The sequence below is a fragment of the Echinops telfairi genome, unplaced genomic scaffold (assembly GCF_000313985.2).
Source record: "Echinops telfairi isolate 266 unplaced genomic scaffold, ASM31398v2 ScPeMD7_5868;HRSCAF=6743_0, whole genome shotgun sequence".
In the NCBI taxonomy this organism is placed as follows: Eukaryota; Metazoa; Chordata; class Mammalia; order Afrosoricida; family Tenrecidae; genus Echinops; species Echinops telfairi.
In genome coordinates, this window is record NW_022109767.1 from 10,993,602 (window position 1) to 11,018,860 (window position 25,259).

Below are 25,259 nucleotides of genomic sequence, written 5' to 3' on the forward strand. Positions count from 1 at the left end.
TGCATGCACTGCGGGGCTTCTCAGAGCCTTTGGTATGCTGTCCTACCCTGTGACTCTTAAGTTGGGAGCCAGCTGAAGTCCAAGTTCAAAAACCATATGTGACTATTGCAGCCCCACCTCAGTGTAACTGAAGGTAGAGGTCCTCTGTATCTTCTCCAGATATGGGTCATTGTTCTCACTTACATTGTTTCCATCGATCGGTTCCCTCCATCGACTCTTTAGGATCCCTGTGGAATTTCCTCACTACTCACACAGAGTCATTTATCTTTAAAAAAATCAAAATGAGCGACCATTTATCTTTAGGTAGGATGTGAACCTTTAAGTGCAACCTTGTTTTTAATTCATTTTAACCTTAGAGTCTGTGTCACACAGTGTTTTTCATTTGTTGTATTTTTGTTTTTAATGAGATCAGAGCAGAGGGGTCGTTTTGTAAGTCCATGAGAAGGATGCTGTTTCAGCCTCTAAAGGTAATTCGTTGTTCAGAATTGGGGAGCAGAACTTGTACTGGGTGGAGGGCTCATGCGCAGGTGTCCGGACAGCCGAGAAGAGAGGGTGTGTTCCATCAGGCTAGTCGCTACTTTGTCATCTGCTGGTGGTGTAGTGGTTACACGTTGGGGTGTGATCCCCAACATCAGCAGTTTGAAACCACCAGCCGCTCCTCGGGAGAAAGGGCTTTTGCTGCTCCCCTAACGAGTTACAGTCTTGGAAACTCAGACGCAGGCTACCCAGCCCTGGGGGGTCACTATGACTCCGTGGCAGTGGGTTTTTTATGGCATCTCTGAGTTCATAAAAGGGTAGGCTGTTGACTACGGGTCGGAGGCTCCCATCCACCAGGAAGCACTGCAGGAAGAAACACATGACAATCGGCTTCCGAAAGGCCACAGCCCTGAATGAAAACTCCACGGAGTCGTTCTCCTCCGCACACCGTGGTGCTGTAAGTCAGAATCGAGTTGGCATCGGGCCTGTTTCTTTCAACCAAAAGACTTAAAGCAAGAACCAGCACAGCTCAAGCTGGAACCGTGGGAGAATGGCAGGGAATAGTATCTAAAGATAATTTCAGTCAAAAAAACAAAACAGAAGAAACTCTGTTATTTATGTTTTTCATTCATCAGTATATTACTATAAGTTCATGTTCGAGGAAACGAGCGCTCATTCATTCAAATGCCAGTCTTTAAGTGTTGTGTTGTAATTTCTCCAAGATCTGAAACAGAGGCTAGAGGCTGTGCTACATAATCGGGAGCACCGTTATTTTCTGGTGGGGAAAGGAGCCTGTGTTGCTTTGTCTCCCTCCTTCTCAGCACAGGGTGGGCTGTCAGCCTCCCTCGCTCCCAGCCTTGCTGCTGCCTGTCCTGCCTGCCCCGTGCAGGAGAACAGATAGAGGCCAGTGCAGATAGTGGCTGGTAGTGTGTGGGGAGTGACGACATGGCTGGCTCCCTCAGGGCGGTGGAACATCTATTTCTGGTGCCCACAAGCTTGCTCCTAGAGACAAGAAGGTTGAAGTCCTTGGGAAATGGAGTGGGAAATGTGCTGTGTAAAACTTAGAGGGGATCTTTGGGAAAATCTGATGTTATGATGGAGGGGGAACGGGGAAGGAGGGGAAAAATGAGGAGCTGATGCCAGGGGCTCAAGTTGAAAGCAGAGGTTTTGAGAATGATGATGGCAACAGATGTGCAAATGTGCTTGACACAATGGATAGATGTATGGATTGTGATAAGCATTGTATGAGCCCCCAATAAAATGAGTTTTTTAAAAGAAAACATTTTTAAAAAGAAAAGAAAATTTCTATTCGTCTAAGCCCCGGCATCCAAAGATGATGACTAATATAATCAACCAAGACAAAAAAAATATGATGTTAGTTTCCCTAAACCACACGTGGGTCCACCTTGGGTATCCTGGTATTAGTTAACATTGAAAGTTGACAGTCTCTTGCAGCTCTAAGTTAGGGGCATTGAATAGACATGAGTGAAGAACTGGTGGCTCCAGAGGAGAAGTCTTGCTTTCTGTGCAGATTACCCAAGTTTCAATAGCGGTTTTAGGCAGCCACCACCCATCTGTCAGTAGAGGCCTGTGTGTTGTTCTGATGCTCACCAAGCTCCGGAACGACCTGGTGGACGACTCAGAAAGCCCACCCGTGAAGGCCCTTCGTGGGCATGGTGTGGCATAGGGAGGCCAGTGTTTCCTTCTGGGCTTGCATGAGCCAGGTCAACTTGATGGCAGCTAGCAATCACCACCACCTATGCACTTGCCCAGCACGGGCCATGCATTGATGATTGTGGAAGTTGGGCTTGCTCCATTATGTCACATTACGTTTTGTATGAGTTCCTGCGTGAAATTTCCCCCTAACTACAGCATCCTTAAAAACAGAACATTTTAAAGAAGAGCTGATACCAAGGGCTCAAACAGAAAGAAAATGTTTTGAGAATGATGATGGTAACAATAGTACAAATGTGCTTGACAGAATGGATGGAGGTATGGATCGTGATAAGAGTTAGTTGTACGAGCCCCCAGTAAAATGATTTAAAAAAAGAAAATGATCACGGCAACATATGTACAATTGTGTTTGATACAATTGATGTATGGATTGTTAAAAGAGCTGTAAGAGCCCCCAATAAGATAACATTAATTAAAACAAACACTTTGTATGTGTGTCTGCTCTTCCAACAAACCCCGAAGAGTGGTTTATTCAGGGCAATGCCACCATTATTTCTGTTTGGGCCTCATGCATTTTAACAGATAACAGCTTAATGAAAAATTACTGCCAATAGGATCCCAGTTCATACAGGCACTGATTTATTCCAAACAAGACAAGTTTAAACTTACCTCTGTGATCAGTGGGTGTCTGCAGACAAGTCTGCAGGTTTCTGGGGTTCTGTTAGAGTCCCTTTGGACTTACACCCTCATCTCTGGGGATGGTTTGTGCCTGGCACTGCTTGTTTGACGCATTGGGAATATAGCAGAGAACCAGACAGACAGAAGCCCGTTTTCATGGATCTCATGGCTGTTGAGTCAAGGCGAGAAGATCGGGAAAGAAGCAAGCAAATAATTAAATGAGATAGCTGAAAAAGGTGCTGCCAAGGACACAGGGCAGGTTATTGACTGCTTTCTCTGACCTCCCAGCCTGTGTAAAGCTGTTTCATCAGAGCCCACCATGACCTCAGGCTAATGGTCTCCCTTAACCAGATTCGACTTCTCTCTAGTTACCTTGCTTTGTCGCCTTTAAGACTTACTACGGCACATGTTCTCTTCAAATCACAAAAGAGAAAAGAAACTAAAGCAGGGTCTTATGAGCCAGAGTGCTGGCTGAGTGGGGCCTGGAGCCCAGGTGGTGTGGGAAGCAGCTGCTTAGGAATCTGGGAGCTAGGAAGGCAGGGCCGAGGTTCGCCTGCTGTCGGGAGGGTGCTCCAGGCACCTGGAGATGGGGAGATGGGAGTGCTTCCTTCTCCGAGTTGCTCTTGCTGGCAGGAGGGCGACCCTGGAGAACCTGCCATCCCAGGCTGGTCTTGCACACCCCCATCCCCGCCCTCGCCCCGAGACCCAGAATTGGAATGAGCTTTTCTACTTGGTATTTGTTCCTTTTAAAGCTCTTGAGCAGCCCAGCGGAGACGGCCAACCCAGTGCCATCATTACTCAAAGAGCTTTTACATGACTGGTTATCCAAAACAAAAATCCCTTTGCTGCAGGAGTAAAATCATGTAACGTGCCCAGTTATCAACGTCAGAAGAGGCTGCCCTTCGAATAGGATTCATCCTGTGTAGCTTTGTGTTGGACGTCTGCAGTCTTTGCATGCAGTCTGGTGGGTCACTGCCCCAATGCAGCTTCCCAGAAAACTCGAAAAACACCAGAATCCCATTCACTGCCATCCAGTCTGCCAACTCATAGTGATCTTATAGGACAAGCTCAGGGCACAGCTGCCCCTGCGGGTTTCTGAGGCGGTGACTCTTCCCCATAAAGTGGACTGACAACCAGTTGTCATTGAGTCAACTCCAACTTAGGGCAAACCCACATATGTCAGAGCAACATTGTGCTCCACAGCAGCTTCAGGGACTGATTTGGGGGGGCAGTATATCGCCAGGCCTTTCTTCTGAACCACGTCTGGTTCAAGACTCAAGCCTCGACCCTTGCAGTAAGCGAGCTAACATTGGCACTATCCAGAGATGAGAAATTGACCTCAGGAGACAGTAAGTCATGATATTAAGAAACCGCGTTAAGGGCCACCTAGGAAACACGAGCAGTGACTGGATAAATGGGGTCCTGCGATGGGAAGGCCTCTCTGGGGAGGTGACCTTTATGCCCCAGCAAGAAAGAACCAGAGGGGAGCGAGTATTAGCTGATGGAAGGCGTAGCATGTGAGGAGGCTCTGAGGTGGGGAAGAGGTTGATGAGTTCAGAGTGGGTGGAAAGGAGAAGTGGGACCGGAGGGGTAAGCACAGGTAATGTTCCAAATGTGTGTTGTGCGTTGGCAATCGACTGGTGAGCGTGCATAGCTGCCTTCCAAGTTTGGTTACGAGTGCAACAGGGAGTAGTCTTGGTGGGTGCTGTGGATGATGGAAAGTTTATTTTAAGAAGATTGTTCTAAAAAAAAAGGGACAGTTCTGGTTGTAAGGTCAGATATATGAGAATATAACAAAAGAACCCGAACTAGACATGGTCCTCGCTTTACCATTTTGCTTGGCCACAAGACTTTGTGTACAGTTTACAGAGAGATGGGGCCACCTCAGGTCGCCGTAAGGGCCGAGAGAACAAGGCAAGGTGCCAAGAACCACGGATGTCTTGCAGAAATGCTGACTAGCACCCACCCCTCCCCCTTCCTCACTATTGGGAAGGACAGAGTTGTGTCCTTGCCTCCGGGACAGCATCACTGACCGCAAAGGTTTAGGGTGCAGTGTCCACAGTGCAGCTGGGAACGGAGGCTGCTCACAGAAAGGTTGGCGTTTCCAGGCCATCCAGAGGTGCCTTGGAGAAATCAGCCCCTGACAGCCATGGAGTGCAGCCCTCTTCTGACACATCTGAATCCATTGAGGCGGCAGCAACTGGTTTTGTCTAGTGGTAGAATTGTGCTTTTGTTTCTGTTGGCATTTGAGCTGCCTTGAACGGGGCTGGCATGTCAGGGAAGGGTCGGGATGGGTTCAGTCCCATTAGCTTGTTGTCACTGGGCTTTCCCTTTGTTCGGGTTGCCTTTTGAACAAGGAGAGCTGTAAGCTGCTAGCTCGGGGCCTGTCATTGGTTGCTTCTTAAGGTCACACCAGGAAGACAGCCCGCTAACCATGACTCCTGTTCCGACCTGTACACCATTTAATCTAAAGAACTTTTCTCTGCTCGCCAACGTTTGCTTGGGTTTTCCTGCTCTTTTGAATTTCCAAAAAAAAAAAAAAACCAACCAGCTTCTACAAACAGTGAGTTTCCTATACTGGAGTAACATTGAGGAAACCATTTAGCTGAAGAATCTCATCACTGTAGGGCTCATTGAGTGCATGTTGTGGGTTTGACTAATGGATGAAGGCCTTAACCAATGTGCAGAGTACAAACATGCCAAGAAAGCGGTGTTAACGTGTCTGGGGTGATAATGATCAATTTGGAAGTGGCAGGTGCCCTCAAGGAGTTTTTTAAGCAATGCAATGAAAAGCTTGCAGTCCCAAACCTTTAGGAATTGGATCTCAGACTTGCCTCTGTAAATTCTACTCTTGGAGGGCGATAGGTATTTTGGGGTGATCCTTATAGCAAGGGTGCACGGTGGGACAGGCTCCTGTTTTCCCACCCAATTCTGTTCTGTAGTGCGGGTCGGTGTAATTTAAAACAGATCAGTGGATGTCACCCTAACATTTTTGGTTATGTCTAGACTCTGGAATCAACCCATTCCTAGTTGGCTGTACACAGTGGGGTTTTTCATCTTATTGTCCCTAACCTAGAGGATACTATCACTGTGAGTGGTGACCACTAGTGTGGCTCTTGTCACAAGCACTTTGTTGGCAGCATGGGGAGAAGGTTAAGATATGCCTTCCCGCACCATTAGCCTGTTTCCTACAGTCTCATTAGTAACAGAAAGGGGATTAATTTGACTGGTAATTGAGACGAGATGGTTCTGCACAGATGACCTCCAGAATCAGTACACTGCTGACTCGGGCTTTCTTGGCCCCGGACCCCACAAGGTGGCCGCTCCAGCTGGCTCTGCAAGCCCCCTCCCAGCAGCACCTGGCTTCTGTAGGAGCAGCTATTTCTGTGACAGATGGAGAGAAAGGATTTTGTAAGGTTTCTGGGGTGGGTTATACCTTGATTCTTGGCATCTCACGATGAAAGAATTCACGCTGAAGCCCGTTTTGTCATCCAAGTGGGTTTTTATGAAGGACAGGACAAGTTGCAGGTTTTACAGTCTCAAAAGGGTTCACAACTGGGCAAGAGCAAACTTGTGGAAAAGCACCCCCACGCTTGTGGAACTTGGGGGATCCATGCAGCCGGAGAGCGAGGGGGGAAGAGAGCGCAGGGCACTAGAGCCATGGGGCTGAGAAAGCACGTGCCCCAAGCATGCCCAGAGGGGTCCTTGAGGGGCCTGCACAGGTGGCTGGTTGTGACCCTCACTCACTGATCTGCCTCTGACCAGGAGGGTAGCCTTTCCATAGCCAATATATTTCAAGTTCTGGCTGGGGAGGTGTGGTTGATGGTATTGGTTGACCCCATTGACTGGGTTGAGCCCACCTGGGTGATGTCATGAGCCTGGTGTACATCCCACCTGGCTTGGGGGCTTGAGTGTAAGTATGCCCAATTTGGGGTCTTCATAGGTGTCTAATTGTTGCCTGCTTTCTTCCCAACGTCCTCTATGGGGGCCCTTGCAGGCATGGGAGGGACAACCCCCGTCCCTAAATCTAGCTACCTAACTATGGCTAAAAGTTGGAGGCTTTGCACCAGGTTTGTCACTCTGATAACTACAACTACTCTTTGCTTGCTGTCCTCCAGTACCCCCTGACCAGCCTTACTGCTTGGGTAGCAGTTGGAAGCATAAGTTAAAACACCTGTAAATAAATGTTCACTTATGGTAACCTCATGTATGTCAATAGTACACCTTTGTTCCAGAGGATTTCCAATGGCTGATTTTGGGGGGAGAAGTTTGCCCGGCCATTCTTCCAAGCCACTTCCGGGTGTGCTTGAAACACCAACCTTTCGATTAGCAATTGCCAACCTTTTCAGTAGCAGCTGAACATAAACCATTTGTTTTTGTTTTGTGTGTGTGTGTGTGTGTGCGCGCATGTCACCAAGGGTAAAACAAAAACTAAACCTGGAATCGAATGTATTCCCACTCAAAGTTACTTTGTAAGGCAGAGTAGAATGGCCCCACAGAATTTCCAAGACTCATCTTTACAGAAGCTGACTGCCAAATCTTTCTTCTTCTGCAAGGCACCTGGTGGATTTGAACACTTTCATTTACCACTCGAGAGCGTAGCCATTGTGCTGCCAGACGCCTTATGACAACAACAGCCAACACTCACTTAACCGTTGCCACCTACTAAGTGCTCTTTCAAGGCCTTTAAGCATATTTATTAATCACAGCAACTCCATGTGGGCAAAAGTCCTAAATAGATACTTCATTTCACCAAAGAGGACATTGACAGGGCCACCAGACACATGAAGGTGCTCAACGTCGTTACCCTCAGAGAGGTGCAAGTCAAGACCACAAGGCGATACCGGTTCACTCCTCCTAGGATGGTTCAGAGGAAAGAAGAGAAGTAGGAGATAGCAAATGTTGAAGATGTAGGGGAATTTGACCCCTTATTCTTTGCTGGTGGGTATGAGAACAGCTTTGTTGAAAACAGTGTAGCGGTTCTTCAGAAAACAAACCTGATCCCTTCAGGTATCGGGCATCAAAGACCCAAAAAAAAAAAAATCATAGCATTGTGAATGAGGGGGAGTGCAGAGTGGGGACCCAGGGCCCATCGGGGGGAAATTGGACATCCCCTTGCAGAAGGGCTGCGGGCAGGAGAGGAGCCAATCAGAGTGCAGTGTAGCAACGATGAAATATGCAATTTTCCTCTAGTTCTTAAATGCTTTCTCCACCCCACTACCATGATCCCAATTCTACCTTACATATCCGGCTGGACCGGAGGAGGTGCACTGGCACAGATAGGAACTGGAAATACAGTGAACCCAGGACAGATGAACCCCCCAGGACCAGTGGAGAGAGTGGCGATAGCGGGAGGGTGGAGGGAAGGAGAGGGAGAAAGGAGGAACAGAGGACAAGGTCTACACGTGGCCTCCTCCCTGGGGGACGGACAGCGGAGAAGTGGGTGGGGGAGACGTGGGATGGGGTAAGATATGATAAAATAATAATAATTTATAAATTATCAAGGGTTTAGGGGGGAGTGGGGAGCAGGAAGGGAGGGGGAAAAATGAGGAGCTGACACCAAGGGCTCAAGTGGAAAGCGGGTGTTGTGAGAATGATGAAGTCAACATATGTACTAATGTGCTGGACACAAATGATGTATGTATGGACTGTGATGAGTTGCATGAGCCCCTAATAAAATGATTATTTTAAAAAAACACCTGGAAATAGACCTGTCGTGAAAATAGAACGCAGCAGCAATCACACTCCTCGGTGTCCTCATCTACCTCAAAGACTTGAAAGCAGAGTTCATGGAAACATGGTTCACGGCTTACTTCTTGGGATTTGGTTTCTTGGTATGGAATTCCAGGGTTTATGAACAGCATAAACATGCCTCAGTGGATGGACGGATAAACAAAATGTGGTGTATGCAATACCAGAGAATGAATACTTCTCAGCCAGTAGGAAAATGGAATCTTGTTACATACTCCAATATGGATGGAACTGAATGACAACATGCTAAGTGACATCAGTTAATCACAAAAAGGACAAACATTGTGTAACGTCACTTAAATAAAAGTAAAAGAGCAGGTGAAAGAGAGAGACCAAAGTATAGGGACCGAGTTTACTAGTGGTCACTAGGGACAGGAAGGTGAGGAAAGAGATGGGTTAATAATGGCCCTGGAAATCAGCATTGATTCAGGGTAGGATTGTACACCCACCCGGTCATTGCTCATTGACCCACCTGGCAAAAACCTCACTGGCCAAAGTTGTGTGCTAGACATGTTTACAATGACACCAGCAGAAAGTGAATAGCTGCCGAGGCTACTTCTGTACACAGGGGCTTCACATCTGTCTTGGAACTCTGTCTCGGAAGAAGTGCAACCGGAATGTTCCTTAGAAGCAAGGATAACGGGACTTCGTCTCACAGGCTGTGACCATGTCATGAGAGACCCGTCCCTCGAGTAAGACATCCTGCTTGGTAAAGGAGATGGGCAGCAGACCAGAGGGAGACCTTCAACAAGAAGGATTGACACAGTGGCTGCATCGGTGGGCTCGACCGTGAGAAGAGTTGTGAGACTGGCCCAGGACCGGGCAGTGTTTTGTTCTGTTTTCACGGGTCGGTCAGAGTCAGAAATGACTTGATGGTGCCTAACAACAATAACAACATACATCACCCTGTTTGATTCTGGCTTCCAAACGTAGAACAGGCAGATTGTTGTCCTTAGCATACGCTCACAAATATGTGATTAAGGCACAAGCTTTCCCATTAATGGGAAATTAATCCAGGAAATATGAGTAAAACTGGATTGTTGACATGTAGAACTCCCTGCTGTTACTGTTTGGGGTTTGTTTTCCCATATGGCTTGAGTTATTTGAACTCCAGTATAGATTCGGCTATAGAGACCATAACTAGATGAATAGATCCCTACTCTTATGACAGGGGAGTGAGGGGAGGAAACGGGGAGCTGTTAACAGTGGATATAAGAATGGAAAAATGATCAGAAATTGATTGGTGATGATTGAACAACACTTCTTTTTATTATTATGTAATCATTTTATTAGGGGCTCATACAACTCTTATCACAATCCATACATACATCAATTGTATAAAACACATTTGTACATTCATTGCCCTCATCATTCTCAAAACATTTGCTCTCCACCTAAGCCCCTGGCATCATCTCCTCATTTTCCCCCCTCCCTCCCCACCCCACCCCCTCATTCATGGGCCCTTGGTAATTTATAAATTATTATTTTGTCATATCTTGCCCTTTCCGACGTCTCCCTCTACCCACTTTTCTGTTGATTGAACAACATTTTTAAATATATGCTATTGAATTGTATCATACATAAAGTATATGCCAATAAACCCATTAAAAATAAAATGTATAACTTTCACGCATAACTAGAGCCAGGTTCTCAGTAGTATCGCCTTTACCGGCATGCACTACATTCTGAGGATGATCGTCTATGGGGCCTGAAGTCTTGATTTCAAGAATAAGAATGATGCTTATTCAACACCCTGCATGATCATTTTGAAGGCACAGCAAGAAAATTGCAACAAAGCCATGTTTTAGTTTTGCTTGATTTTACAAGCTGCCTGGGGAGCAGTGATTATGTCCTGCAACTTTCAAGGTCAGCAGTTCAAAACAACCAGCCGCCCTGCTGGAGAAAGACAGGGCTTGGACCCTCGCAGCGGCAGTTCCACCCTGCCCTGTAGGGTCTCCATGAGTCGGCATTTGCTCGATGGCAGTGCATTTGGTGTGGTTTCTGGAGTCCTTAATTTCACTTTGGTGGAGAGACCCTGGTTAAGCACTTGGCAGTCTTATCCTGTCCTATCAGGGCCCCTATGAGTCAGAATCGACTTAATGGCAGTGAATTAGTTCGTTTTGGGTTTCTTGTCCAGTCTCAGAAACCCACAGTGGGCAGTTCCGCGCTGTTCTATAGGCTCACTATGACGGGGATGGCTGGGTTCTTGAGAGGCACTCTGGGGAAGGGAACTTAAAGATTTTTGTTCCACCAGACCGTGTTTCTACTCGCTGACCATTCAGTGCCCACTTCTCATGTCCTTCAACAGTCCTTCTAGATTTAGGAGGCTGAGAGGATTGATTAATGATGCAGTTTTTATGTATGAGTCCACTTTAAAAAATAAAGTCGCTTTAATTTTAAGGCATAGTAGGTCCTTATTCCTTAGGCTCTTTCGTGTTTTGCTACCCTAGGTTTATTGGCTTCGGTAGTTAGGTGTAGATGTACCTGGGGCCAGATGCCAGTGTGGTCAGCCAGATGGATTTTGCTGTGGGGTTTGCAGCTAAACACCTGCTCCTGCCTGTTCCCTAGGGGGAAAAAACAAAACATTCATAGCATAGCATAATTTTTATAACGGAGGCCGACTTCCTGCAAGCCTCCCTGGTAGTTCTCAAGCATTTGTTCTGTTTCTCTTGTTCCTCCTTTATTTTACACAGAAAGGAGCAAGACCCCCTCGTCTGTGTTAGACGTGCTCTTGTTCAGTTCCTAGGAACCTTTTCATCCATGATAATTTGTTTAAGCCCTGCTGACCTTTTGTATTTAAATCCAGGTATTTAGTATAACAATTAACAATAGCACTTAGCGAGTATTGAGCAATAATAGCTGTCCCTAAAGGTGAGTAGCCTTGTGTGTCCCCTGGTATGTAATCCTTTGAAATGCTTCCAGTTTTAGACTCAGAGACCAAGATTCAGAGGATTTAAGTAACTTGTCTAAGGTCAACATAGCTGGATTACTGCAGACCTAGGGTTGTTTTAGGAGAAAGACGGGCTTTCTACTCTTGAAAAGAGTTACAGTCTCGAAACACAGGGGCAGTTCCACCCTGTCCTATCGGGTCACTGTGAACTGGAATCAACTCAATGGCAATGAGTGTAGTTTGGGTTTTAAGGGTTGCCTGGCAGGAGCCCGGGTGGCATATTGTGCTACACTCTGGGTTGCTAACTGCAAGGTTAGGTTGACTCGTAGTGCATTTGGAGTTCATTTCACCAGTTTAAAACCACCAGCTGTTCCATGGGAGAAAGATGGGGCTTTCTGCTTCACAAAGGTGTACCGTTTGGGCAACTCACTGGGGCAGTTCTCTACTACCCCATGGCGTCACCATGAATTGGAACAGACTTGATGGCAGTGAGTTTGGGTTTTGAAGGTTGTCTGAACTCCCACACTATTCTCTGCTTCCCATCTATCAGCCTTTCCCGGTGGCCTGTGCTGTGATGTGATGCTGGAGGGTCTCCCATGGAGGCCAGGTTTCAGAGGAACTTCCGGTGGAAGGTAGACCAGGGGTGGAGGTGGGAGTGGGAGTGGGGGTGGGGGTGGGGGTGGCTCGTGATGGATTTCTGATAGTTAGCAAGTGAAAGGTGTGTGGATCACAATAGGATATTGTCCGTTATAGTACTAGCAGTTGACTCCCCAGTGTTTGGAGGAACTCAGAACACAAGGTCACTCCGATGGTGGACTTGAACATTCCAGGGCTGGTGAAGACGGCCCAGGTCCAGGCAGCAGCTCCTGTGTGTACGCGGGTTCACCATGCATCGCAACCAGCTTGATGGCTACCAACAACAACACTATGTGGGAGTACTTCTTATAGCAATTTTAGCTAAATATTCTAGAAGGATGTAGTACAAATATATGTGTGCATGTGTATACAGCGTGTGAATGTGTATATGTCTGGGGGGGGTAAGCCCCCGCCCCCCCCTCCCCAAATAGAAAACTCCACTGGGAAGACCTTTCCTAATACATATTTTTCCCACTAGGTAAGCATTGAGCAACTCACTGAGTTATTGCACCCAGCGGCATGACCTGGGAAGGTTCTTTCTGGTCCCAGTGAATTTTTTTGTAAAAGCGGTTTAGCTCCAACCTCGTTGTTTTGTGACGGCCCGTTTAAGAGAACAGCATGCAGCTGTGAACTTTTGTTTCCTGCTCGGGACACAAAAGGGTTGTGATGCTGAACACAGCTTACAAGGAGAGCACTATGGGGAGAACTCAGTGTACGAGTGGTTTTCTCATTTAAAAAAAGGTGAAATGTTGATTGATGACAAACCTTGTTCTGTATGTCTGTCAACTTCCTGAGCGGACAAATATGTCGACTCGTAGTGCATTTGGAGTTCATTCCACCAGGTCAGACTGTTAATCAAGTTTTCTATTTAGAGGTTCTGAAAAGATAGCAGTGTGTGACAAAAAAGGCCTGATTTGTGGCAGATGAGGGCCTGGCTTTTTGGCAAGAAATAGCATGCCCTTCTTGCCCCAGGTACATTACTCACCTGACCTCCCTCTGTGCAACTTTTTTGTTTCCTCAATTAAAGAGGAACATGAAAGGATAGCAATTTGATGACATAGAAGAGGTGAAGAAAAAAATGAAGGAGGTGCTGTCAGCCATCCAAACAGATGAGTTTGACTATGAGAACAGATTAATTGGAATGCCAACTATTACTATTTTAAAATAAATGAGTTTGGGTTATTTTTAAAGGTAAGTGCATGGGGTGAACTTTTTTTTTTAATTGCCAGTGTATTTTGAAGTCATTTTTCCTGCTGTCAACAATATGTAAACCAAGGAGTATAACTGCAGCTGTTTGTCCGTATTCCTTATTCTTCACCTCGCCCGGCAGCTTTGAGTTCTGCTCGTGGAGTCCCACACTGATGTCACCTCATGTCACACGGCAGTGCTGTTGTCTCTAGAGACGTGGTGGGGGAGAGGCAGGCACACCTTTCTTCCTCTAGGTCTCCTTGCTCTGGTATACCTACAGCTCTTACTTTCCAGGCCCACCTTCACTTACACCCTTGAGGGCCACAGCCTGCACCTCATGTAGTAGTGAAGGCTCCCACTGGGTACCTGGTTGCTCACACTGTGGCTGCGTCATTCACTCTTGAGTCTTGGCCTCGTGACTCGGATCGGACGGTGCCATGGCTACTTCACAGACCTCCATGGCAGTCGCAACACTGAAGTCAACGTCAGCGTGCACTTTGATCCCTTGATTATTTTGGCATTCCTGCCCTCAGCGACCATGGTTGTTTGTTCCCGAGCATCTCCTGCACTCTTCACTGTTGTTGTTCAGCCTGAGGTTTGCTCCCAACAGTTAGGGCTCCCACACCACTTGCCATCGAGTTGATTCCGACCCACGGTGACCTCATGTGTGCCGGGGTAAAAGCACCTTAGGGTTTCCAGTGGCTGATCTTTCAGAAGTAGAGTGCCAGGACTTTCTTCCAAGGCACCTCCAGGTGAACTTGGACCTCCAGCAGTTCAGTGAACAGCTGAGCATGTTAACTGTCTATACCACCATGAAGCATATCTATTTTAAATCACATACATTTTAGAAGCCACATGCTTTTCTGAAGCAAACCAGTTCCTTTGGTGCTAAAATTCTGCTCCCGTAGCTCACCTTGAATCAATCAGCTTTTTCAGATGTTCAGAAATGTTTGCCATCAGACCAAACATTTTCTGTTTTGTTTAACTGAAAGTGCCTGTGGGCTTTGAAGCAGTCCTTTTTGACTGCGTGTGTTTTTGTGCCCTCTTGCCTTCCCAACCCTCTGTATCCTTAGTACATGTAAAATTCAGCGACATGAATTAACGTCTTAATGTTGTGCAAACATCACTGCTATTTACAAAACTTAATTGCACCAAACAGAATCTCTGAACCCATTGAGCTACCTCAGGTACCCTTGACTCTGCTTTCTGTCTCTACGTTTCCTAGTCTAGGTAGTTAAGTGGAGCAGTGCAACATGTGACCTTGTGTGTGTGGGACACATTTCACTCAGCCTGATGTTTTTACACTGGTGCTTCAGTCCTTTGAATGGATGAATACTATTCCACTGGAGCACAGGGTTTTTATCCATTTCATGTGTCCGTTCATTGTTGATAGACACTGGCGTCATTTCCAACTTTTAGCTATCAGCGAATAGAGAGGCAGCAATACGTATCAGTTGCTGCTTTTAAGACTTGAGGGATATGCCTAGGGGCAGAATGTCTGAGTCATGTGGTTAACCTTCTGAGACTACCAAGTGCTTTCCCTCCGTGACTATACCATTTGACAGTCCCACCAGCAATGAATAAGGATTCCAACTTCTTATATCTCATTAAGACCCTTTTATTATATAGATATGGTCAATAATAGCCTGAACTTTCTGTTGCCAGGCAGTTTTTCAAGTTAAATATTAATTGTTGTTGCCCGTAGGGTTTTTTTTTTAATCGTTTTATTAGGGGCTCGTACAACTCTTATCACAATCCATACACACATCAATTGTGTCAAGCACATTTGTACATTCGTTGCCTTGCCCGTAGGGTTTTTATCTGTTCATTTTGTCCGTTGGGTGAAGGTTGACAGAGCACACCATCGGTTTCATATTCAACAGTTCAAGGGATTTTTGTTCAGCTCATATTTCATGCAGTCTCATCAATGCGCCTCACCTGCCCCACTTTCTCCCTGTTTCCTGTTTCTGCTCTTCTTCCTTTCCCAGCCCTTCTGAAATTGTGTCTTTGGGTCAATGCTACCTTTTTTTTATCCTAAGTGGTTTTAAATTAAAAAAAAATTTTTTTTACAGTAGACATACTGATGGATATTAAGTGGTCTATATCTGCCTTTTCCTAATGAATAACTAATAGTGTTGAGCATCTTTTTTTCCATTTATGCACAAGATTATTCCAACAATCATGTTTAAATATATCTTTGCTCTAAGTGAATGGCCGCAGAAAAGTTCTCTTAATAATATTATATCTCTTGGTTTTGACTGAGTGCCTTTAAATAAAAGGTCCAGACAAAACAGTGGTTTATTTTCTTTTTCTTTTTACACAATAAGACCTTTATTTGTCAGCATTAAGTCTGAACTTTCAACAGATTCTTGAACTGGTGGCTCATAGCCATCAGCTGGTTCCACTTTTGCACCTGTCTCATCTCCAGTAGTTTTTCCAAAACGTCCACCTTCACCACGGAGCTCCGTGAGTCTTCCCAGTTCAAACTCGGGCTTCCTCAGCATCTCGACTCTTCTGACAAGCACATCGTGGAGAGGAGAACTAGACTGGCAAGCCTTTCTGTGTCTTTCCCGGTGCTGTCTGGACTCACTGATGGACCTCTTCTTCGAGTCATTTGTCTGCACCTCTCGGGCCATGATTTCCACCATTTTCTTTCGGATTTGGCGGACCTGCCGGTGCTGATTATTGCCTCTTTCAGTCAAGCCAACACAGAGCAGACGAAGTAGACACCCACCGGCAGTCTTGACGTCAACATGAGCTTCAGTCACGGTCTGCCATGTTTGACCATGGAGCACACCTTGTCCCGCGTAAGATCCATGCCATGGAAGTTGGTCGGGCAGTGTTTGCCCTGAACATCCTCAGGAATTGACTTACATTTTCTAAAAGCAACCTCATCATTTTGCAGGTTAGTAAGGCTCATTTCAAAAAATCCACCCTTGAGGCCATCAGATGCAATTTTGGTTCTTTGAGCCCTGGTGACTAGTGTTTTCCCAATATCTCTTATATTGAACATAGCTGGTGCTTTTACATCATACCAGTCTCTCTTAGAAAATGGATCCAACCCACTTATACTTTCTTCTTAGCTCCTTTTTTTACCACTTTTTGTAAGGCACTTGTTCTTGCCAGCCACCATGGTGTCATGCAAACAGTCAAAAAGGCTCTTTTTAAAAAAAAAATCATTTTATTGGGAATCTTACAACTCTTGTTACAAACCATGCACCATTTGCATCTGACATATTCGTACATATATTCCATTGTGCTTTTCTGGACATTTACTTTCCATTCGGATCAGTTCCTCCTTTTTTCCCCTCCCTCCCCCCGCCCTGCGACCCTCGTGGCCCCTTAATAGATTGTAAATTGTTAATTATTTTCAAATCTCACTCCGACTGCCATCTCCCTTCCCCTCTGGTTTCTGTTGTTCTTCCCTCTGACTGGGGGTGTGTGATTATGTGCCAGTCATTGCGATCGGTGCCCTCCTCCCTCCCCCACTTCCCTCTACGCTTTTGGGATCTCTCTTCCCATTCCTGTTCCTGGGTTCCATGTGTTGTGAGTTTTATCTCTTGCTTATACCTATGTACATGCTCCCATCTAGTCTAGATTGAGAGGCAGCACCGAGGTCTTGATAGCTGGGAGTGAAGAAGCCTTTCATGTGCTTGTTTGGCTGAGGCTTGAAAGGCAGGAAGACCTGATAGGTGGGGAGGCGGGGGGTTGGGTGGGGAAATCAGGTAAGGGCACGGAGATTGAATTGTGTGGTGAATGCACACGTTGCATGACATGAAGGAATTGGCCTGCTTGTCTTGGAAGGGAGAGGAAGCTTCGCTTCCTTGCAAAATAGTTAATACAAGCACCCCTTTGCTCTTTCTATGTTTGCTCCCAGTTCTGAGACCTAGAAGCACTAGTTAGCGGTTTGTGGAAGGTCAAATTCAATGTATGTCTTTACAGTACCCAAAGAGTCTCACAATAGGTATTTTTCAATTACAGAGAGGCAGCTCTCTAATCCCAAGCCTTTTTGGATGATGAATTAGAGCGCGGGCAGTAAAGAGTGGTTAGAAGTGCACTTACCCTTACCTGAGTGTCCCTGGTATCGTCCTTCTACGGAGTCGTGTGGGGGCGCTGTGAGGCCTGTTTGCAGAGCTGTCGTTTTCAGTTCACTGAGATGCCTTGAGCTGGGATTTTCTCACTCCTGTGCTCAAGTATTGCAGCAGTAGGCTGGACGGACCTGACAGAGACTTAAATATGGCTTTGATGAATCTAACCAACACCGGGCCATCAATTTAAAAATGTGTAACCTTGCTTATGCTGATGCTAAGGAGCCTCATGTTGTAGTGCTGAACTGGTGGTTCACAGCTGGTGGTTCAAACCCACCAGGTGTTCTGCAGGAAAAAGACGCAGTCAGCGTCCAGAAAGGTTTCCAGGTCAGGAAGTCCCAGAGGCCGTTTTTCTGCCTCTTGCTGTGGGGTCGCTCTGAGGTGGACTCGCCCAATGGTGGTAGGTTTGGGGTTTGTACGACAAGAGGGGGAGAGCGGTGTGGTGGTAGCATTTGTACAACCATACTTGATCTAATGGAAATATGGATGGTTGCAATATCTGGGAGCGTTCCCAATAAAAGTATTAAAAAATTCAGTACATGAGAATTCTGGAGAGATCGCTGGAATTACCATTACGATGTGCCATCTCGATGCTCTCTCTCCCTCCCTCCCATCCCATTGTTATTTGGCCCCTCACCCCTTCCGTGGGAAACTTGTATTTTATTAAGTCGTCTCATGCTGTTTCATATGATTGTCCCTGTCACCCAAGTGACTTCTTTTTTACTATCAAGTAGTAATCTAAGTGGATTGTTAAAGTTGACCTAAACAAAGTAAGAGAAGACCTGTCAAAAGTGCGATGCGTGAAGCTTTCCTTGTGCCTCCGCCTGCTCAGAACAGATGCTTTTGAGGGCAGTGTTCCACGTTAGCACGGTTCCCTCGCAGAAATGTTGGAACTAAACTCCATGGTTTTCTTAGAACTAAAGCCTACCGTGTGTTTTTACTGTACCACAAATATGTCGAGACTTGCTTGGTGGTCGCCAGAGATGCCAGTTATACCACTGCCTCCAAAACTTAAAGCAAAACCATCTTCCTATTTCTGGCTTTCTTGGGGAAAGACTGGAAGACTCGGGGAGGCTCGTTTCCTACCAGCTAATTTATGGAGTTTTGGAACGAGACCTTAGCTTCCTGTCATGCTGTGGTTGCTAAGTGCTTTTGAGCGGGTCTGCACTCGGTGACCCGTACCACAGAATGAAACACCGCGCAGGCCTGCAGTGAATTCACAATCGATTTGCTTGAGCCCACAGTATAGCCGTCCGGTTGAGGCTCTACCTCTTTTTTTGCTGATCTACTCTCCCAAGCGCGATATCCTTCTGCAGGGACTGGTTTCTCCCAGTAACGTGTCTAAAGAACATGAGATGAAATCTCACCATCCACACTTCTAAGGAAAACTCTGGCTGGGCTTCTTCCGAGGTAAATTTCTTTGTTCTTCTGGCCGTCCATGATCCTGTCAACAGCAGCAGCAGCACAAAGCGTCAGTGCTGCTCCCGCCTCCCTGAAGTCCCTCTTTCATATGCATATGTGTCGACTCGTCCTCAAGGTGATAGGAAAGTTTTCTTTCCCAGAACTCACCTGTCTAAGATTGTCCACCTGATTGTGGAATCCACAGGCATTCTTCCCCTGCTACGGCGTTCTGGGTTTTGTTTGGGGCCTTGGGAACTTTGCGAGCCATCGAATCACTCAGATGGAGAAAAGGCACCTGGCTGTTTTGGCCGCCTGTGCCCTCTGTTCTGAAAAATGATTTCTTAGCCCAACAATCTTATCTCCTGTGAACTGGAGTTAAAGCCACCAGGAAAACGCCTTCATCCTATTTGATAGTGTGTGGTGTGAATTGAGCATCAAAAGTTGACCAAGTAGTAAAAAGGGGAAGGGCGTCAGGGCAATCTATGAGGAGGTTTGATATATGTAGTTCAAGTTGTTTAATACAAAATAAAAACCAACCAAACTCACGCTGACTCACAGCGACCCTATAGGACAAGGCAGAACTGCCCCTATGTGTTTCCTCGAGCCTCTTCTTCCTCCCGTGGAGCGGCTGGTGGTTTTGAACTAGTGACCTTGCTGTTAGCAGCCCAATGGGTAACCACTAAGCCAGGGGTATCTTGAAATTTTAGCAGCCTGAGTGGCATCATAGTTTTTTAAAAAAGAATTACACATTAGAAAGCATAAGAACTATCACAATATAGAAATCATTGTCCAACTCCTGAACTTTGCACATGAGAAGCGAATTTGCAAAACAAGTCCACTTAATATTTTGTGATTTTGAGCTTTCGTTCCTTTTCAGAGTCTTTTTAAGTTCAATTCCATTTAATCCTGCATCACTGATAGGTGAAAATTGGTATTTTAAGATGTACAGGTGTGTTCATAATCACATTCACTGAGCTGAGAAATTATGATGTAAACGTTTTATGTCTATTATACGTCAACCTTCAATAAAAAAGTTTGCTGAAAATCTTACAAGTTCTTAATTTGTGAGCCATGTGCAGTGCTCCTAGCATAATGTTAGGCAATCAAACAAAGCACAAGACTGAATATATGAACCAAATAAGCTTGCATAAAATTTGTAAAAAAAAAAAAAGTATCTATTTTAATATCCATGTTAAGAAAATGCCTTCAAATGTGAAAATGGGTTAAAAAGTCATGGCTGCATCACCCTTTATCCAGATGTTCTCCCCTCGACATTCCTTAGAATCATTAAACTGATGACTTTGTGGAGCCATTCGATCAAACCAGGCAATAAATGCATTGTACCTGTTCTTAATTTTTCTAACCAACAAGGAAGGTTATCTGATTTGTTTGAACTAGGCTTCCAATCTTCATGAGGCTAAACACCTTTCAGCTCATGTTTTCCCGATACTGAATTACTTCTGTTTCTTTCTCTTCCATTGCTTCCCTGTCCTGTGGCTGCTGTATTGACAACCCTCCTTACGTCCACTGCTGCAATTGTTCTGTTTCCATCCGTCAAGGAAACCTCCCAAGGTAAGCACTGATGTGGAGTTTGGCAGTATACTGGCTATGTGTGTAAAAATCTAGGCGTTCACCCATCACAAATAACCATGTGAAACTTCGTCTCCTCGCACGGAGAAAGAGCAGTCTAATATAAAACGCAGATGCTGAACAAACATTGTTGGCAATAGCACGAGATTAGAGTGTGCCGTACACTTAACTCAGAGCAGTAGTTTCACGTTGGGGCTTCTATTTTATTGATGGTGGAAAGAGGTTCAGCGATAGAGGGTGAGCTGGAGCCATATGCACCCACTGCTCACTTACCCACCTAATTGGGTTCCAAAGGCCAGCTGGTGGGGTGGAGAATGGCATTAGGTTAAGATGGAGAATAACCACATCAAATCACAATCCGGAGATGACTTTATCTTTGAGGGACTCAAATTGTGTTTCTTTTCATTGAGTTTTGGGAAACAAAAATAAATCAGGCCTGTCGGGTTGAAGGAGTGAGGTTTCTCAATGAAATTCTCACAGGGCAGCCCTTGCCACCCTGAGGAAAGCGCATGTACGTTACAATGTGGGGGAAACAGCTCCTCAGAACACCTTCCCTGGTATTGTCCTCCCCAACACGTGTGGCTTTCCATTTTCTCCCCGCTTCTTCCTCACAAGTCCCCATGACTGTCCTGCTTGAAAAGCTATCCAGATGACCTCGTTAGGAATATGGCAAACACAGGTGCCGTAGCCTTTTGAACCGGCCTGTCTGTTTTGAACTGATGTCCTTGGAAGCCCAAAGGCATCTTCATGAGACCAAGACTAATTTCTTACTTAGAGAACTTGTCTGTAGCCATCCACTGATCACTGAGACATGTTGAAACATGTTTAGTTTGGAACAAACCCATGCATGTATGAACAGGAAACCTGCTAGCAAGTGTTCACCCTGTAGAAAGTGCCTGCTCAGGACGGTAAGAAAGCCTGTGAGATAGCGCTTCTGTCATATCCTCTTGGGCCCCAGAGGTCCCGGGACAGACTGTCAATCTTGTAATATGTTTAACCCTATCCTCACAGAAAAAAGCAGTGAAATGCTAACTAAATCCACATATGGCTGCTTAATGAAGGAGAAATCATAGAATTGAACTGAGCTACATAGATACTCTACATAAGGATATTTTGCGTGTTTTCTATCCAGCATGTATGCGCTCAGCCAGGTTGGTTTGTTTTTTTTAAATACTGCCTCGGGTTTTCCAACACTAGTATATCAGGAATTCCATAAGGGGGTGGTTTTAACAAACAGAAGTTTATCAGCTCACGGTTTAAGAGAAGTTCAAATTTAGGGTGCCAGTCCTAGGACAGGCTTTGTTAGTCAGAGCTGAGACAAGGTCTTTGTCTTCTGTCACCACCAGTGGACCAAGTATCCCTTGGAGATCTCCATAGGTCTTGGCATCTACCCCCGAGTCTAGGAGGGTCTCAACACAGGGACCCTTTGTCCAAGGGACGATGACCATTCCCAGCTCCTCTTTCTTGGTAGTTGTAGATCCCTCCTCTGTTCACGGCTCTCTCCATTTATCTGTTGAGACACGAAAGGTGATGCAGACCATCGGATTGAATTCTCCCCCCCACCCTTCTCCTTGTAAGTGACTGACTGATCACATCACGGGAGCTGATTACCTCATTGCATAGTTGCTCAATTATCCCATAAATCCCCAAACCACTGAGAACCACGGCCCAGGCACGTTGACACGTGTTTTGGGGTACACAATTCAATCCATGATAATTGCAAAGTCTTTAAAAAAAAAATTTGCCACAAGGCACATCTGGAAAGTTTAAAGGTCAACTGGAAATCATAATTAAAAAAACACACACATGCAACATAGAGTAATAAAAAAAGATTCTAGCATAGATATGTCTTTTTTGGGTTGTTGCAGGAATTACATGGGTGTTGAAGCCTAGTGTGGAAAAGGAGAGGTGATTTTGAGGAGGATTATGTACAAATGAAATCTTGCTGATTTTAAACAATGAGATTTAGTCTCAACAACCAATGTAACAGTAAATGTGCTGGAAGGGCGCATGTGCTGCGTGAAGAAACCCAGCCCCCGCATCCTAATGACAACGTGATAAGAATATAAGCATAACAGGAAAAAATATCAGTTGTGTTAAAGGCCACATGAGGCAAAACGTTTGTGGGAGTCATTGGATGATGGCTGTTGTTCTGCTTTGGGGTCCGAAATGGCCCGTTGGGTTATGAGCTTCACGTCTCTCACTCAGCTGAGCTCAGTTCACCTCAAGCTTCACACTTGCTGCCAGCGAGTTGATTTTGACTCATTGACTCTACGAGACAGAATTAGCCCTTCTCCCAGAGACTCACTAGCCTACAGGTCTCTAATGATTCCACAGTCAGTTTGAAAATGCTGCTTCTATCGCACAATCACACATAAGAAGACACAGGCAAACCAGGGGCAGTACCTCAGACAGTCACTTTATTAGCTGTAGAGTGTAAAGTAACTGCCTTTTAAAAATAAAAGCCACCTCCTCCCCAACTAAATAGATAAATAAAAGACCCCCGTTGGCACTGTGGGTCAGATGGCGGACTGCTAACCCCAAGATTGGTGGTTCAACTCCCCCAGCCACACTGAGGGAAAAAGAAGAGGCTGCCTGCTCCCCTAAAGATGCATAAATCCCCTAATAAAATGATTTTTGAAAAAAGATGCATGAGATTGCAAACCCTCTGTAAGGTTGACCTGATGGCAGGGAGGCTTTCTTTGTTCAGTGTGCTTATGATGTTTAAGGAGAAGAAAGTTAAAACAGAGTTCTCTTACAATTGGCAAGCACTGGACTTTATAAGAAATTGTGTTAACAGATTTAGGAAAGAGCCCATTGTAAAATAACAATCTGAAAAAGCAAAACCAAAAGTGAAAATTTAGTATTAGGGTTTAGTAGCACGAAAGATACTAGACACAGAGGGCAAAACGAGGCAAGATAGGGAGGTTGGAAATAGCTACACGAAGCACAGAGAGAGACATGGGGTGGGAATGGAGCGCGAGGGATCACAACACAGACCTCAAACCCATCACAAACGTGAACCCAATCGGATCCTAGACCTACCTGTAAGATGCAGACCTGTAAAAGTTCTGGGAGATACGAGGGAAACACCTAGGTGGCCCTGGTGTTGTCAGTGGCATTTTAGGTAGGACACCTGAAGCAGGAGCCATGAAAGTGAAAAGAAGAATGCATAGATCGGTTTTCCTTACATGTAAAAGCTCCTGCTCCGCTTAGGCACTGTTAGAATGAAAACACGCACCACTGACCGGGAGAGATTATTTTCCAAATGCTTTTCTCATAATGTTCTGTGTGGACTAAGTGCGCTTTCCCTTATCAACAGACCTGCCCTTTTGAATCTGCGTTTTCTAAAGTCTTAGAGGAATTGCAAACCTGATGCCCGTGGGAAAGTTGCATGTGGTGGGGAGGCCCTCTCTTGCACACCCTTCCACCCGCAGCTCCCAGGGAGAAAGAGGACGGCTGCTCTCGGGAAGGAACCCGGAGGGGCCGTTGTCCTGTGTCCTACACGGTTCCCCTGAGTCAGTCAACTCAGTGGCAGTGGGTTTTTTATTGGTGGAGGACAGGGAAATGACCCCATTCCCGGATTCGCACAGGACCCGAGGGTCCCCACACCTTCATCTTTCATACTTTTGTCGCTTGTCATTCCAAAGGGCCCACGTTGAAGCACAGTGAAAAGAAACACGTTTCTTCTACTTTCACCCGTTTCTTTCTGCCCTTCAGTGGTTACTGAGCACTTTCCACGTGCCAAGTGGGCACTGCAGAGCCAGGAGAGATTTCTGAATCAGACAGTTCGAACCCTCTTTGTTCAAGATCAAGGAGATTGAGGCTGAAGGAATGAATTGGCCAAGCCTATCCAGTGGGAGAGTTTGGCTCCAGACCTAGACCCCCTGGTGGCCCGTCTCGCATTCTTCCTGTTATACCAAAGGGGCTACAGAACGCTTTGTCTGTCATTAGGTCTTTTGGGGCCAGAAGAAACAAGAAAGAGTGGGTAGAAAATGCGAATATCTGTACACTTTGTTTGAGGTTGTATTTTCCCCTCCTCAGTTTGTTAATTTTGTGTGCATGATTGTTGTGTTTAATACATTGTGATTTATTTGAGCCATCAAATCTTGTTAATTAACTTCACTTTAAAGTATTTTTACTTTATTTGTAAATGAGACTAGACACTACTCTCAACTTCTAGGGGCCTAATCTCTCTTTTTTACATGTGTTTGTTATTTTAAGCTATCTTGAGCAGAAGAGAGCGACATTGCAGTAAAATAAAGCTGTTACTTTTGGTAGGCAAATCCAAACCAAATCTACTGCCACCAAGTCCATTCCAGCTCACGGCAACCCTTGATAGGGTTTCCGAAACTGTAACTTTTCACGGAAGCAGTCAGCCTCATCTTTCTCCCAAAGTGTGGCTGGTGGATTTGAACTGCCTACCTTGGGTTGCTGTCCAATACCTAACCCACAGCACCACCAGGCACCTTGTAAAGAAACACAGATCTACCCGGTCTCAACATTTCTCAGGAAAAACGTTGGGCTGGGGGTGGGGGCTGGGAGAAGACTCTACTTCATTATATACAGAGCTGCTGTGAGCTGAAATGGGCTATATAGCAGTGAGTTTTTATGCCCTGTGAAACGTGGCTTTATTCATTACTGTTTTTATAATCTGAATGTCATTATGTTCTGTTGGCTGCTTGAATGACTTTCTAAAAACTACAGTCTCTTCTGAAATGAGATGCGTTTGAGACCTGTGCTATTCAATTTGGTAGACGTTAGCTACAGGTGGATATTTTATTTATTTATTTAGGTTTTTAAAAAAATCATTTTATCGGGAGCTCTTACAGCTCTTATAACAATCCATACATCCATTGTATCAAGCACATTTGTACATACGTTGC

At 45.6% G+C, this 25,259-nt stretch overlaps 1 protein-coding gene across 5 annotated transcripts in view; it reads left to right on the forward strand.

The window, feature by feature from the left end:
• Positions 1 to 25,259, forward strand: part of KIF13A (kinesin family member 13A) — a 227,114-nt gene that overhangs the window by 70,837 nt on the left and 131,018 nt on the right. For all 5 annotated transcript variants that reach the window (XM_045295731.1, XM_045295735.1, XM_045295736.1 and 2 more), the window contains exon 2: positions 20,343 to 20,355. In XM_045295731.1, the coding sequence (XP_045151666.1) occupies positions 20,343 to 20,355 (13 nt within the window). The remainder of the gene's footprint in view (positions 1 to 20,342; positions 20,356 to 25,259) is intronic.